Here is a 15,404-nt window from a genome sequence, read left to right on the forward strand (position 1 = left end):
TTGTGCTTGGGGATCTTTTTGGTTTTACTTTTTTAATTGCATTTTCCATACACCGTTAAAGAAGAGATTGATAAAGAGATTGATACTATGTGGCAAGTCCAGTTATTTTAAGATATGCATCATTAGTAGTAAATATTTTGTTTTATTATCACAATCATGGCCTCTGACATTTTCCAAAAGATGAGTTGAATGAAAACTATATTTGTTGAACTTAAATTGTAGCTTCTACAGACCATATTAAAGAGCACCTTCTATTAGTTTCAAGACTTCAGCATACTAAAGGAAGAGCAGCTGGCAGATATAAATAAAAACGTTGTCTCCTTTTTCCCAAATAGTGCCAGAGTTTCAAGAAAAGTGAAAACATTTCCCTCAAAAGATTTTCTTGTGTTGTTTATCCTTTAAAATTATGATATTGCTTTTAATTAAAGTCAGAAAAGCTTGCCTGGTGGATAGATTTAATTTGCCATGAAAACTATTTTGACTCTTACTAAAGCAAAAATGCTTTTATTTCTGCACATATAATCATGGTCATGGAATCAATTACCAGTTTATCTATGACACGTGATTCGAAAATGGTTAACGTGCATATTGCACAATAACTTTAAATGCCACAAAATATGTTCACCGGTAAAAGGTTCTTTTAGAAATGTTCAGATACACCACAAAAATGATTAACTGCAGTGTAGAATAGTAGAATATTACAATACTGGCAAAAAAAAACCCCTGCTCATATTAATATCTCTATTATTAGCTTACCAACACCTTTGGAATGGATGATTCACTTCCAGTGTATTATCTTGTTTCAAACTATATGTCACTGACTGTAGCTTTTTTGTTGCTCCTCATAGCTACCTCAGAGTCACCCATAACCTAGATTGAGTAGAACTGGGAGTCTCTGGCCTGGCATTCAACTCTTCTGCAGACTCTTTAGAAGGTAGATAACTCTTAAGAAGGTAAATGAAAAATAGGTCCCATTTCAGTTTTGCAAAATAAAATCCAAGTTCATAAGGATAATATAGCTTTACATAAATTACAGGTTATTATGTTTGGCTTATTAAAAATAAGAGCCTGAAGTTTGCGTACGTTATGACCATCTATGTTTCCTTATACATACATATGAAAATTATTCTCCTGAGAACAAAGTAGATGTTGGAAGGTTAGTTACACTTGGCAAGAATCGCTGCTATGGTTTCCAAGGTTAAGGGAAGTTATGGTAATTACTAGTCTTGGCTACTGAGTCAGGAACCAGCCCTCAGGGAGACTAAGCTTCCCCGGTGGGTTTACGTGTTGACAGTTTTTTCCCCCCTGTAGCTTTGAAGAAACAGTGGGATACTTTGGGATAAAGCCAAAGTCTGGTGAGAAAGAAATCACACCAAACTACGTTTTCACGGTGTGGTACGAATTCTGCAGTGACTTCAAGATCATTTGGAAACGAGAGAGCAAAAACATTTCCAAAGAAAGGTAAGGTTCTAATAAAGCCATTAATACCATTTCAGATGTCTGGGAAACTGTTCCTTCTCAAACCAAACAAATTATACTCCCATATTTCACAGGCGTCATTGTTTTCTTTCAGATCAAATGGACATCAAGGAAAGATTATTCCCTCAGGGTGCGTAGGAAAATTCACCAAAGGCATGCTGTCCCCACAAAAAGATAAACACATATAATCTGATAAATTACACTTTCGTAACCCCTTCCAATTATGAGCTAGTACAATGAAAGGAGAGCTGTGCTAATATGTAACAGATTGCTTCTCTGTGCATTTTCATGTCGAACTAGCCTAAATGAGGCGATATTGCTGCCGCAAACAGTACAGACAAATAAAAGCGAATGCTTTCCCAGTTAATATACTACACTTGCATCAAAGAGAAGCCCCTGAGATTCAGGCCACACTTAGCACAGTGTTGAAGCCCCACATTGAATTTACAGCACCACTTCTGACTTTTGGTATCCTGCTGAGGACATCAAACTACTTGCCGCTAGATCTCACCACACTCTCCAGATTTTATTAGTTGGAGTAAAAAAATAAAATATAAGACCTGCAATTCTCTGCCTGACTTTTGTTTTAAAAGAAGGCTCAAAAGTTTTTTGAGAAACACAAATAGTACATTACAAACACACTTTAGTTATCAAAAGTACTGAATGTGCTGTAATGCATTCATATTTATAGATATATATGTGATTAATCACTTTCATTATAAATTGCAAAGCCAGCTGTGAATACCAAACCAAAAGGGGTGAAAAAGGAAAACTTTTCTCTTGAGAACATATTGGCAAGTGTAGTTACGTACATTATTCCTTTTGCTCCAAATCAGTGTAAATTGTTCCATTGATTAGTTGATCGTAAACTGGTAACTTCTAAAGATGTTATGCATACATCACAAATTCCTGAATACTCAGAGTTATGACAGTTCTGTTAAGTCTGTTACAGACTGTAGATTTCAAAACTTAAAAGTAGCATAGTGTTCTCTCTCATTCATTTAACAACACGACTAAATCAATTTAGAATGTTTACAACTTGTGACATTTACATGAGGATCTTTTATTTCCCTTGTGCCTGACTCAACAGCATATACATCTGAAACTATAAAATCATTTGGCACTGAGCAGACTTCCATGGCCTTGTACAAGCTTCCCCGGTACAGTAGCAGGATATATATTCTGTTGAATCATGTCCTTTTGATTTCATTCCATTACTAGTCATAGGAGCTATAAATTAATATTGGGAAAAGATCTAGGCCATGCATCCTTTCCTTTTTAATTCATGTAAGTACCAGCTTGCTGATTACATAGCTTAGAAACAGAGTTAAACAACTGTTTAAAGGTATAAAATTGCCCTTGGTGGAAGTTATAAGTGATGTCTAATTTTTATTTGCAATGATCTCTCCACCATGATTTTTTTTGTGCTTCCCTGCCAAAATATTGTACAAATGGTGATTTATATTTGGTGTGCTTACAAGCTAAAAAAATGGAACTATTTGATCAGTTATGTTAATGATTGGATGTAATCTTTTTGTTATTCATTAATTTAATAAATAACCAGTGAAACATACAGTAATAATTATTAAAATTTTTTAATGTGAAGGTTTGTAGAGGCCTGTCAGTTTTAGATTTACATAGACTCTTTTTTAAAGTTTGCTTCAAATGACTTTAGTAGTGTCATTACCCTTGAAAGGATATTTTTTTCCCTTAAATGCAAAAGAAAATTCATCAAGGAATTGTGCTTTTCAAACAGAGCTCCGTGAAATAACTCGATTATAATGCTGGAAGACTGTTTTCTCAAAATGTCTTATAATGTGCTGCTAGAATGGAAAAAAAATGTGAATTAACTTCATTAGAATGATGGAAAAACTGTTTTCATCATCTTAAAATGTCTTTAAAGGCTCTCTGTTTTACCAAGTATGAGACTAACTATTCACCAACTGCTGTCCAGGAAGGAACATCTGAAAGAAAACTAAGTGGCTTTGTGTATATTGTGATTTTAATACTTTTAATAACTTTAGTACGACAGGAATGAACAGCTGTCTCTGTAGCTGGGTAAAGCTAATTAATTTGATGCACTGTTTTCTTGCATTTCTACATATTAATTACAATAAAAAATAGGAATTCAGCCAGTAACTATGTCCTTTTTGACTAGGAAAAATGTATGTATTTTCCTGTTTTTCACTAGGGATAATTCATAGTTGTGACCAATTTTTTTCAAATTTGAGTCATGAAAGATAGGCATTAAAATTCATATTTAGGCATATAATCTTAAAAAGTGAGTTCAGTATGAGATGCTGATGCTTAGTTTGAACTTTTCAGGATTAAATTAATCCAGTCATTTGGATGCCTAATTATGGCTTTCAGTGCCTAACTTTAGGAGCCCAAATGTGCAAATATAGCTTTATATAATATTTTCTTTATTACAAAATATAGTCCCAGCAAAATGAAATATCCTAATACTGTACTGTACTGTGATATTATCACTAAAATGACCAGTCCAGTTTTTATTATATAGAATTAATTACTGTCTAAACTTTGATATTCCATAATTTGGAGCAAATATAAGAAATAAAAATGCAATATAGGATTTGGGTATGAGAAATTTTACACTATAAAGCCTGACTGCTTTTGGGTTATTTAAGGGCAGCAAAAGATTTCTAAAATTGCAGAAACAAGGCTTAATAGTACCCTGAACTAAATGATAGACTTAGTTGCAAGACATAGTTGCAAGACTTGACTCCTAAATGTAACAAAACTGTAGAAAACTGATTAGCTTTCTTTCTTTTTTTTTTAAGCGGAGGAAACATTTTCTACCCTTTACTTAACCCAACATGAAAATAAATTAGATTCTTGCAAAATATAGTTGAATCATTCTTTCTTTCCAGGACAAAATTTACACATCAGGATAGGGCTGGAAAACAGTTATAGATTGAGATACAGAAACTAGAGGTATTAATAAATAAACTACTATAGAAGTTAAATCCAATTTTTTACCATCAAAAACCATATGCAGTGGCATTTTCGCTATTGGACACAACCATTTCTTCAATATTAACTTGTACTTACAATCTGCAAGTTCAACATTAACTCTTTAAAAGATAACCTGTCTAGAATGGCCACTTCTTCATTCTCACATATATTTTCACATAAAATGAACCACAGTATACATACATAGAAGAGACCTCTTTAGAGACCTTTTTCTACTGTTGTTATTGGCGATTTATTGGCCATTTTTAATATATACATGTGTATGTCCAGGTATCTTAACTGTTTCTTCACACATGGTTTTCTTCCTTTTACAGAAATTCAGAGACAGAAGTACTTCTTGAGTATTAAATGCAGATATTTTGCGATAACAAACCAATATCTCTCCAGGTCTCTAGTATATTTAATTCCACCATCATTCCTTTTGGGCAAGCGCACCTGGTGTATTTGTGAATTCAGAATAAATTATTTACCCTTTTAATTATTTAAGAGAGCCTAGCAAATCTTACATTCAATCTACAAATGGTTGTAAACTGCTGACATACCAAGTAAACATATTTCTTATACCTAGGAAAAGGTCTTACATCAGAATGACGTTGATAATTTTGAGTTTCAGACAGTCTCCTATCTATTTCTGGGTGTTTTGGGAGAAAGTAGAATGGAATAGAATGGGAAAATTGCTAATTAGGACAGAGGTACATTAGTTTAGAACATGAAGGTACCTTTCCAGATGGAATTTCAGTGATAATTTAAATTCATTTCAGTGATAATTTAGTTCACTGTTTCATTTGGAATGTGCACCAGACTTAATACTCTACTTCTAACAAAAAGAAAAGCTGCAAGCCCTTTTGGGTCAGAGTGAACAGCCAAGTGATTCATAGATGCTAGGGTCAGAAGGGACCTCAACAGATCATCGAGTCTGACCCACCGCGTAGGCAGGAAAGAGTGCTGGGGTGAGATGACCCAGCCAGATGCCTATCCAGCTTTCTCTTAAAGACCCCCCAGGGTAGGGGAGAGCACCGCCTCCGTGGAAGCCCATTTCAAATTTTGGCCACCCTTACCTTGAAGAAGTTTTTCCTGATATCTAGCCTAAATCTGCTGTCTGTCAGTTTGTGACCATTGTTCCTTGTTACCCCAAGAGGTGCCCTGGTGAACAGAGCATCTCCAATCCCTTGCTGCATCCCCCTAATAAATTTGTAGGCGGCCACAAGATCACCTCTCAGCCTTCTCTTGTGGAGGCTGAAGAGGAGTCTCTCCTCATAGGGCTTGTCCTGTAAGCCCCATACCATATGAATGGCTCTCCTCTGGACTTTCTTGAGTCTATCAACATCCTTCTTGAAGTACGGTGCCCAAAACTGGATGCAGTACTCCAACTGCAGTCTGACAATGCCACATAGAGGGGAAGTATCATCTCCTTAGATCTATTTGTCATGCATCTGCTGATGCATGATCAAGTGCGGTTAGCTTTGCTGATGATTTTGTCACACTGACGACTCATGTTAATCTTGAAGTCGACTATGACTCCGAGATCCCTTTCCACTTCTGTGCTGCTGAGAAGGTCACTTCCCAGCCAGTAGGTGTGCTGGATATTTTTACGCCCTAGGTACAGCACTCTGCACTTGTCCTTGTTGTACTGCATCCTATTGTGTACTGCCCACTTTTCTAACCTGTCCAGGTCTGCCTGCAACTGTTCCCTACCCTCTGGAGTGTGCATTTCACTCCACTATTTAGTATCATCTGCAAACTTTGACAGAGTGCACTTCACACCCACATCCAAGTCACTGATGAAGATATTGAAGGTATCAGGACTTGAGATATAAATCTCATCTATGGACAGCAGCTCAAGAACCACTGTACTGGGCTCTGCCTGCTTTTTGAAAACTAGGTTTTTTGAAAACTGTGATCATATCATTTGGTGTTACCGCTCATTTATTGTTAATGGTTATGATTACAGGTCTTCTAAAGATATTTCTTATAATAATTTTACACATTTGCAATGCTCAGAGTAAGCCTATGAGAAGATATATGGTTGTTTTCAATAAAATTTCCTTCCACATTTATCTCACGAGTAACATTATCAGGCCTTGATTTAACTGGACCTTCTAAAGATGAGTGTATTAAAGCTAATTCATTGATCATTAAGTATCCTTACTGTTATTAATAATTTGATTGGCATTTGCTTAGACCTTCTGCATTACATAGCCATGCTGCCTTACTGATGCCACATATGGTTTCATAAAATAATGAAATCTGGCTTCCTTATGGTTCCTAGAAGATCCTGTTTTGCACATCACATGCAGACTATACACAGCTATTTCATTTACATATGTCTGTATTGGTTTTTAACACTGCAGATAACTTGTGTCTCTGGCTCCCCATGTCTCTGGCTCTAAGGAAATATGTTAGTAACTGTGACTTTATTATTGGAGTAGCCATTACACTCTGTAATTCTTATTCCCTTCAATCTTCGGAGAGCCCCTCCTTTTACTTCCAATCTCTTTCACATTCATCCTTCATCCTAAATAATGGGTGGCAGACAGGACAGTTTTCACTGTCATTTATTTGTAGTGATTGATTATTATTTGGATTTTAGTAAAGTCCATTGCACACTTGCATGCATGTGCGTGCACACACACACATATGCACACACACTCTGTTACCTGTCCCAGTCTAAATTTATGATGAGAGACAACAGAATACAATAAATGTAATATGTGTCTAGTAATAAGTAGTAGTTGGGGTACATCAGCTGCCTAAGCAGTGCCAACAGTTTTATAGGCAGCACAGTGAAAGTGAGTTTTAAGGAGATATTGGAAGGGTGCTACATGACCAAAGAATATTTGTGCAGGGAGTCTTTCCATGAATAGAGGTAGTATGGGGGAAAAGGAAAAAATTGTTGTAGGAAAATGGGGCCAGTTGACACTAAGGTTGACATCATTATAAGAAAAGAGCCTGAAGTTAATAGCTATAGAATTGTATGGTTGGAAAGAACCTCAGGGGTCTATCATAGGGGTTTTTTTATAAGTCATGTCAAAATCTATACCTTGCCATAAGGTCAGATTGAGGACTGAGAAAAATATTACAGACCTGTATGGTGACTGCAGAACTTGAGAAGAGGGCATGTGCCTTCCTTCCAAAGCCCCATGTCAGATCTACTGCTACTGAAAGAAAAAAATATGTAATATCTATTACTCTTCTACATCAGCTGTTTCCTGGGGCATAAAATTAGATTTTCTCCTCTTGGCTAAGGAGAGGAGACTTGTGTAATTCTCATAATCAGATGGACCAGCCATAAATAATGTGGAAATAACAGCAAGCCTACTGTTTGTAGACCCTTAAAGAAATAAAAAGTACAGGCTCTCAATACAAACACTTTGAGGTTAGGGACAACACTATTGCCTTTACAATTACATTTTGTCATATTTTTATTGATTTCTTAAAGTGTAGTGAACATATATTTAACATGCAGTTTACAGTATGTAAGATTTCGATGAGTTTGCAAGCTGGTTCATTTTCATCATGTATAGAACATATGTTATACTGAGAAATGGGTAGTTTTGTAACATTTAACTAGATATAATAACGTGTTAAACCTTTAAGGCCATGATAGATGTTACACTTTACAACCTGATAATGTGTTACAACCTATAACATGATGACAAGGAACAATGGTAATATGCTGATGGAGAATAGGTTTGGGTTAGAGATCAGAAGGCAACATTTTACAGTTAGGGTGGCCAGAATCTGGAACCAGCTTCCCAGGGAAGTGGTCGTCACCCCTACCTTGGGCAAATTCAAGAGGAGGTTGGATGATCACCTGTCTGGGGTCTTGTGAACCCAGCATTCATTCCTGCCTGTGGCAGGGGGTCAGGCTAGATGATCTGTTCAGGTCCCTCCTGGCCCTAGCTACTATGAAACTATGAAACATGATGCATGTGCATGGGGTTACATCTCATTTAAGAGCCAGATCCTCGGGTGATGTCTAAAGCTCAATGGATGTAGTTTGGCTGAACCACATGCAGTTGAACCAGGTTCTGTAACTGGTTTTGTAACGTCTAGCACACACATGGAATTTAGGGTCTGTCTGCACTGGGAGTTATGTAGTTTGTCCACCAGGTATAGCTCCAGCATATTTAATTTCTTATCTCCATGTTTCCTTGTGGTTGGGTATGAGTGAGGTTAAATAGATAAAGCAGGTTCTGTTGTTGGAAGTGCCAAGTACTCAGTTATCACCTCGGTATTTGCCAATTTGAAAATTCAAGTATCCACTTCAGCTAGGAGGCTTCAGCAGTGGGATCCTGGACTGTCCTGCAGCTAGGGTGGCCATCACAGAGGACAATCTGGTTGTCCTCTGTCTATTGATATGAAACTGGACACCTTTATGTCCTCTATTTTTCTCTTGAAGAGAAAAAGGCATCAGGATTTGTATCAATAGAGGACAGAGTAGCAGAAAACTGGAATGTCCTCTATGATGGCCACCCTACCTAGAGTTATAATGGCTCAGACATGATTGTGAGATGGCACTGAGACCAGGCACACTCAGTACAGGGCTCAGACATGGGTGAGATGGAGCTAAGACTGGGCATGTTCAGTGCAGGGTACAGACAAATGCAACTCTATCTGTGACGGAGCTGCAGCCGCCGTACCACTCATGCACCCCACCACCTTGTCCCCAGACCCTCCTTCCCCCATTGCCCAAGTCTGCTCCTCACCTCCCTCTTCCAAGCCTGTCCAGGGGTGGCCTGGATGTGTGGCCTGAGCAGGGAGGCACAGACGTGGTGGCTGGGAGCAGGTGAAAGGCCTGGGGCAGTGAAGGTGTAAGAGGAGGAGCAGAAGGACATTTCCTGCCCCAGGCAGGGCATGGACAGGCAGAAGGGGCCCCTTGCAGGGCAGCAGATTTTCCCACAGTTGCTGAGATGGGAGCAGAGGCTCCTGAGCAACCACAAGTAACATGCCAATTCTTACTCTGTCCCCCACTATCCCAGCCCCCAGTGCTTTGGTACTCACTAGAGGCAGGGCTGAGTTAGACCCTTCCATTAGTTGGTAAATCTGGGTACACTCAAACACAACATGCACCAGCCACCCCCTGCACTCTGTCCCCCCTGTCCCAGCCCCCTGCACTGAGCATGCCCAGCCTCAGCTCCATTTCACACCTGTGTCTGAGCCCTGTACCAAGAGTGCCTGGTATCAGCATCCTCTCACACCCATACCTGAGCCTGGCACCAAGCATGCCCAGTCTCAGCTCCATCTCAGCCCGTGCCCATCCCCCACTTGAGTTCTCTTGGGACAGGGCCTGGGCAAAGGGCTCTGGATGGATATTCAGGGGCTGGTGGCTGATACAATTGTGTTTATTGGGGGCGGGCCAGGGGAAGCAGGCAGCCAGTGCTGCTTTTGGAGGTGGGTCTGTTCCTGCACCACAGGCTCACACTGGTGGGCATGGCCACAGCAGCTGCTGTCCCCCTGGCTCAAGCATTGGCACGGTGCTGTGCTCAGCTGGGCTCTGGCAGGCAAGTGGCTCACTGAGTCACCAGGGTCAGGGATTGTGTGCAGTTAGCAGAAGGCTTCACGTGCTGCTAAATCACCATGGCCTGGGGGAGAGATCTTGGTGGATCAATTGGCTTGTTAGATACAGAGGAACCCTAGTCAGCTTCCCAGTCACCTCCCCCTGTGAGAAGCCTAAAAACAAACCTGTGAAGTTTCCATGGTTCTCTGTCCTTTCTTATCTGTTTTTATTCCAAGAAGTCATAGGGTAACCTTGAGATTCATACTCACTAGCATGAATTTAACAAATATTGATCAAACTTGGCCAAACCTCAGTAATTTCATTGCTTGCTCAAGTATAGAATGCAGGACAAATCTGTAAAGAACTGGGACATTCAATTTTGTTTATAAAGATCAGTTGAAACATTGGAAGCCCACTGATCTTCCAATTTTCTACTTGCTTCTTCCTAATTTCTTGATGTTTTGTGCATGACACTTTTTTTACATATTATTTCATGATAACCGTTGTACTTCTCAGATAACATTACTTCTGTACAGCAGTTCATAAACTTTAGTGCACAAATAGTTAAACTAACCTAAAGGCCTTGATACATGTGCAAGTGATTTATCTAAATGTGGATTCAGCTGCATCCAATTTAGATGCATGTCCGTGTCTAGGAGGGAGTTATATGTTCATTCGGTCATGTGTGTTATGTACCTTGTAGTGCCACTGGATTGCACTACCCTAATGTACCCTCCCAAGAAGGCTTACATTGCTTTTAGAAACCATGCAGCTTCTGTGTACCCACATAAGCTGCCATCTTCACAGTAAGAGTTGTGGATGCTGTGGGAGTGGATGTCTCTCTGTCTGGTCTCACAGGTCTTAACAAAAGACAGTGGATAGAAATTCAAGATGTCCTGAGAAACCACATTCCTTTGCCTTCACCTCCCCAGCTCTTGAACAATAGTAAAGCCTGATAGTATGAATCAAAACTAATAAGGACCTGTGGTACTGGTAGATTTAGGAAGGTTTAGGATAGTATGTAGTAGGTTTAGGAAGGTTTCCAGGTCTTAGGAAAGAAACGAAACATGCTGTTTTGGTTTTATAGAGAATTCCTCTAGAGTGGCCTCTGTCTAGTCTGTTTGTGGGTATTTAAAGCATTTTATGCTTAACTCTATGCTCCCTCTTCTCCCCCCTCTCCCCCTTCCCTCCACTCCCACACACAGGCAGTTCTCAGACTTACAACACAATTGGTTCCTGAAAACCACATCTTAAGTCGAAAAGTCATAACTCAGAACCGATTTTCCCATAGAAAGCAATGTTGTAAATAGGGGATTGGTTACCGAACCAGGGCCCAAAACTTTATTTTCACCAAAATAACCCAGAATTTTGTACTCAGTCAATTATAGATGAGTAATATATCTACATTAATGTATTTATATTGTAAATAGCAATCATGTTGATGTGGAAGGACTTCTTTGAGGTGACTTTGCTGGATTTTTGGAAGGGCTCTTGGTTGGACTTTGTGAAAGGTTCTTGGCTGGAGTCTTCTCAGAAGTCCTGGCTGCAGATTTTTCTAGAGTCTTGTCTGCTTTCTTAAAGAAAGTGTCCAAGGAAGTTTGGCCAGATGTTCTTCAGGGCCACACAGCGAACTTGTTTGCTGGCGTGGCATCAGATCAAGCATTGTAAAGTCGAAACTGATGTCAGAATGTTGAAACAGGGTGTCAATTTATAAATGTTGTAAGTGCAAAACATTTATTTCGAAACATAAGTCGAGGACTGACTGAACACACACTTTCTCTCTGAGAGCTAAGTAGGGAGCATCAAGATAAGTGATAACATACCTTATCCTCTTAACCCTTTGCACAATAATGTCTTTACTTTAGCAATGGAAAGTACTTTTATGGGATTATGAAGAAATCAAAATTAAAGAGATAAAATGTTATTTTATATTCCCTCATTTACAAAATCAATAGTTTTTTAATTAAAAATAATAGCGGGGGGGTTCAGTTTTGTGTCTCTCAATTTTGGGGGTTCTTAACTGGGAAAATGTAGTTGTTACATTAAGTTACATTAGTTAAAGAGATCCAGATAAAACAAGTTATGATTTGTTTAAAAATATGAAGCTCCATTTTTACTACCTAAACCAGTTTTATTCTTCATGGCAACATTTTAAAAAACTCATTTCACATTAATGTTGGCACTGGGAACCTTCCTCCTACTTCACTAAGATATTTTGACCTCTTCTGCTCACTGATGAGTGATAGTAATTCTTCTTTTGAACAGATTCACATTACAGCTGCTTAGATTTCATGGTTTAACCAACCTGCATTCTTTAAGTTTTCCTCTTTTCCTTTTCTCTCTTAAACACACTGAAGCTTCAAAAACTATTAATGTTTAATGTCTTGGAATGAGAAGTAGACATGAGCTGTGTCATCCAGTGATTAATGCTGCTGAAGAATACAATTTAGAAGGAATAGCTATGATTACATTGCGTTCCTCTGCTGAAAAGACTACATCTCACAGTATGAAAAGTACTTTTTATCATTTAATATTCCAATGTGGGCCCCCACCGCAGAAATAAGTCTTTAAGCATATATTTGATGGGTAAATTCGTTGGGTTTTCAGTAGAATACCAAAATAGGAGACAATAAAAAATACGTTAAGCTATTTTCTGTAAGAAATTCTTCAGGATTGTTGCTACTTTAAAACAGCCATCTGCTTGACCTAGTTGGTAGGATGGTAGGATGGATCATAAATTTGCATTTGCAGCTTGTTCAAGGGAGCAGGGACCATTTTTAGTTCCCATGAAGTCAAAGAACTTGCCTAGAATTCAATGGGAATTGGGTAGGAAGGGAAGATATTTAGGAAGGAAGCATAATTTAAGGTAGGAACATTTCAGAAAATTGCTACTTCTGAGTTCTCTTTGAAGAAACTTCATTTTCAGGCTTTCCCAATTAATACTTAGTCCACCTAGAGTCATGCAGTTTCCATGCTATTTGCAGAAGGTTAAAGAACCACCTTTTATTGACAAGTCAAAATATTAACAACAAGAACGCACACCTTTGCTGTAAATAGGAAACACTAAACAGGAAATACTGCACCCAATTAAAACTATTACAATGCTAACCTTGCCTTCCAGGCAAACTTCTCTCTTTTATTTTGTGGAGGACTCCCACCTTGGAACAGTTTGTCAGATCAGCACTTTTGAATCACCTCTCACCACTTTCTAGACTCATTTTGTTTTGTCAGTTCTCTCTCTCATGTCAAATTTTATGTTCCTCTTGTTACTTTTCTTTTCTGTGTTCTTTTGTTTTCCCCTCCCTTTTTTACCCTTTGTTGTTTTTCTTCTTCCTGTACATGTATTTTTGGTATATTTTTTTATTTCCCAGGTACCTCCTTCCTTCCCTGTGACCTCTGGCCCCTGTCTCTATTCCCTTGTCCCTTCAAGAATGCTACTGAGTGCAGTGTATGTCCACTAGAGCTGTGGAGAGCTGGCAAGAGCAGAAAAATATCACGGCTTGTCCCTTTGCCTGATTATCCCTTTGCCCTTTGCCAACCTATCTGGGCCCCCAGACTGTCCACCCATACTGACCACCTTCTACATGGAGCTGCTCCTGTACATTGAGGCTGCCTCCCAATAAGGTATCATGGGAAGCAGGGAGGAAAGGCAGCTGGCTGCTCTTAATGTCACTGTGCATAACAATATAATACACTTGCTGTGTGCATGTGGGGGGGTGGGATCCTACAGTCTTCTGCATTCACACTGGGATGCTCTGAACTAGTACTGGTACTGGTGCTCCCTCCCCCATGTGTAAATTGTGAGATTGTGTTTTAGCGCCTGATTCTTCTGCTGTATATTCCAAGGAGAGCAGGATCAGACTAGACTCCCTGGCTGAGTCTCCTTAGTAAGAGAGCCTGAAGAGGAAATTCATGTCAGACTCAAATCTTTACATTAAATGAACTTTCTCTAAATCTATAAACAGTTCAATCCCATTATCACATCTAACTGGTCATCCTAGTCCACTAATGATTTTCCTACTACCTAGGGAGTTTTATGACTGGCAGATTCCACCTGCTTCCCTCCCATTCATTCCTCATTTAGCATGGGATTAACAAATGAGCTCAGATAACAAGATATAGTGGGTACTTATATTTTCTTTATTCTGTAAACCCCACTGCTCATTTATTCATTAGTTACTTTCAAGCAGGCAGGAACAATCACATTATTAGCTTTAAGGATCTATTTTAGTAATGTTTTTACAAGTCGTCAGATGTTTGGCTGTAGAGCTGGATACTGCTCCCATATTCTCACAAATACCTTTTCTTGTCACCTGATTTCTATAATCTAGACAATGTTAAGCTGGTCACCTTCATTAACACTTAATATAACCACAGTTACAGAATTTTTTCACACTCTATCCGATAGTTTTTGTTTTACCATAAATAAACTGAGAACAAGTAATTGCCAAACAATTAAAAATAGCCAAGGAAGTGTATACTTTTATAGGAAGAAGTACAGCAATTTAAGTCTATATAAAGTCTCATAAACTGCATTTAACATCCTAAAGGACTTGCTTTATAGTATATTAAATACTTTATTCTAACATAATTAAAATAATAGTAGGTGGTGTGGTATCTTTACAAATTACTCATTAATATAATACTGTAATATCACAATCTAAGAGAATGTCAGACAATAAATAAAAATGTATTTAATTAACTCTTAAAAAGAGTCCATAGAAAAATACTGTTTTTGTCAGAGGCATTTTTTTAGTTGGCTAACTAATGGTGTGTGGTTGAGAGAGGTTGCATCTTTATAATATGAAGATCAAGTCTCACTCACAAACTTTATACTACATGTACTCCTTACTTTTGCTTCTTTCATGATCATTGTATTTCTACACAAGTGGCATCAGTAGTTCTGCTTTTACCAAGTTAAGCAAAAAAACAACACAGTAAGCAGACAAGAAGTGTTACCACACATTTTATTCGTGACACTGAAGAAGATGTGTGCTTAACAGGCTGATTAAATATGCCCAACAGCCAGTCTAGCTTGTCTGTTTAGCCATTTAGTCTGCATTTGTTGTGTGCAGGGTTATTCCATCTGAAAAAAGGGCACCTTGAATATCAACTGCAATCAAATGTGCTCACATGCTACTTCTGGAAGTACATACAATTCTGAAATATATTTTAAATATTTGTAATTTTGCCTGGAAAGGCACCTTACCTTTTAATGGACAATAACATTTTCAAGTTTTAAGGAGTTATTTTATCTTTAAAAAGTGGAAGAGTACAGGAAGGTGATATATTACATTTGCAACCTTGTGCAAAAGTAGATTTCATATTTGGCGAATTTACATTTTAGTTTTTGAATTCTGGAGTAGGTTTTCAACATATGTTAGCAATAACATTTCCAAGAGTTAGGAAGAAGTTCCTTTTGTCTGTAAGG

The 15,404-nt window shown here is 38.4% G+C and overlaps 1 protein-coding gene across 3 annotated transcripts in view; it reads left to right on the plus strand.

Annotated features, from left to right (window-relative positions):
- FMN1 (formin 1) overlaps positions 1-15,404 on the plus strand; it is a 251,494-nt gene that overhangs the window by 216,227 nt on the left and 19,863 nt on the right. For 2 of the 3 annotated variants that reach the window (XM_090033492.1, XM_090033494.1), the window contains one exon: positions 1,312-1,461. In XM_090033492.1, the coding sequence (XP_089889618.1) occupies positions 1,312-1,461 (150 nt within the window). Of the gene's footprint in view, positions 1-1,311; positions 1,462-15,404 lie in introns of those variants that run through there. The other variant, XM_090033495.1, reaches the window with a different exon arrangement.

Source organism: Crocodylus siamensis, chromosome 2, assembly GCF_052110815.1.
Source record: "Crocodylus siamensis isolate JL-2025a chromosome 2, ASM5211081v1, whole genome shotgun sequence".
NCBI classification, from domain to species: Eukaryota; Metazoa; Chordata; order Crocodylia; family Crocodylidae; genus Crocodylus; species Crocodylus siamensis.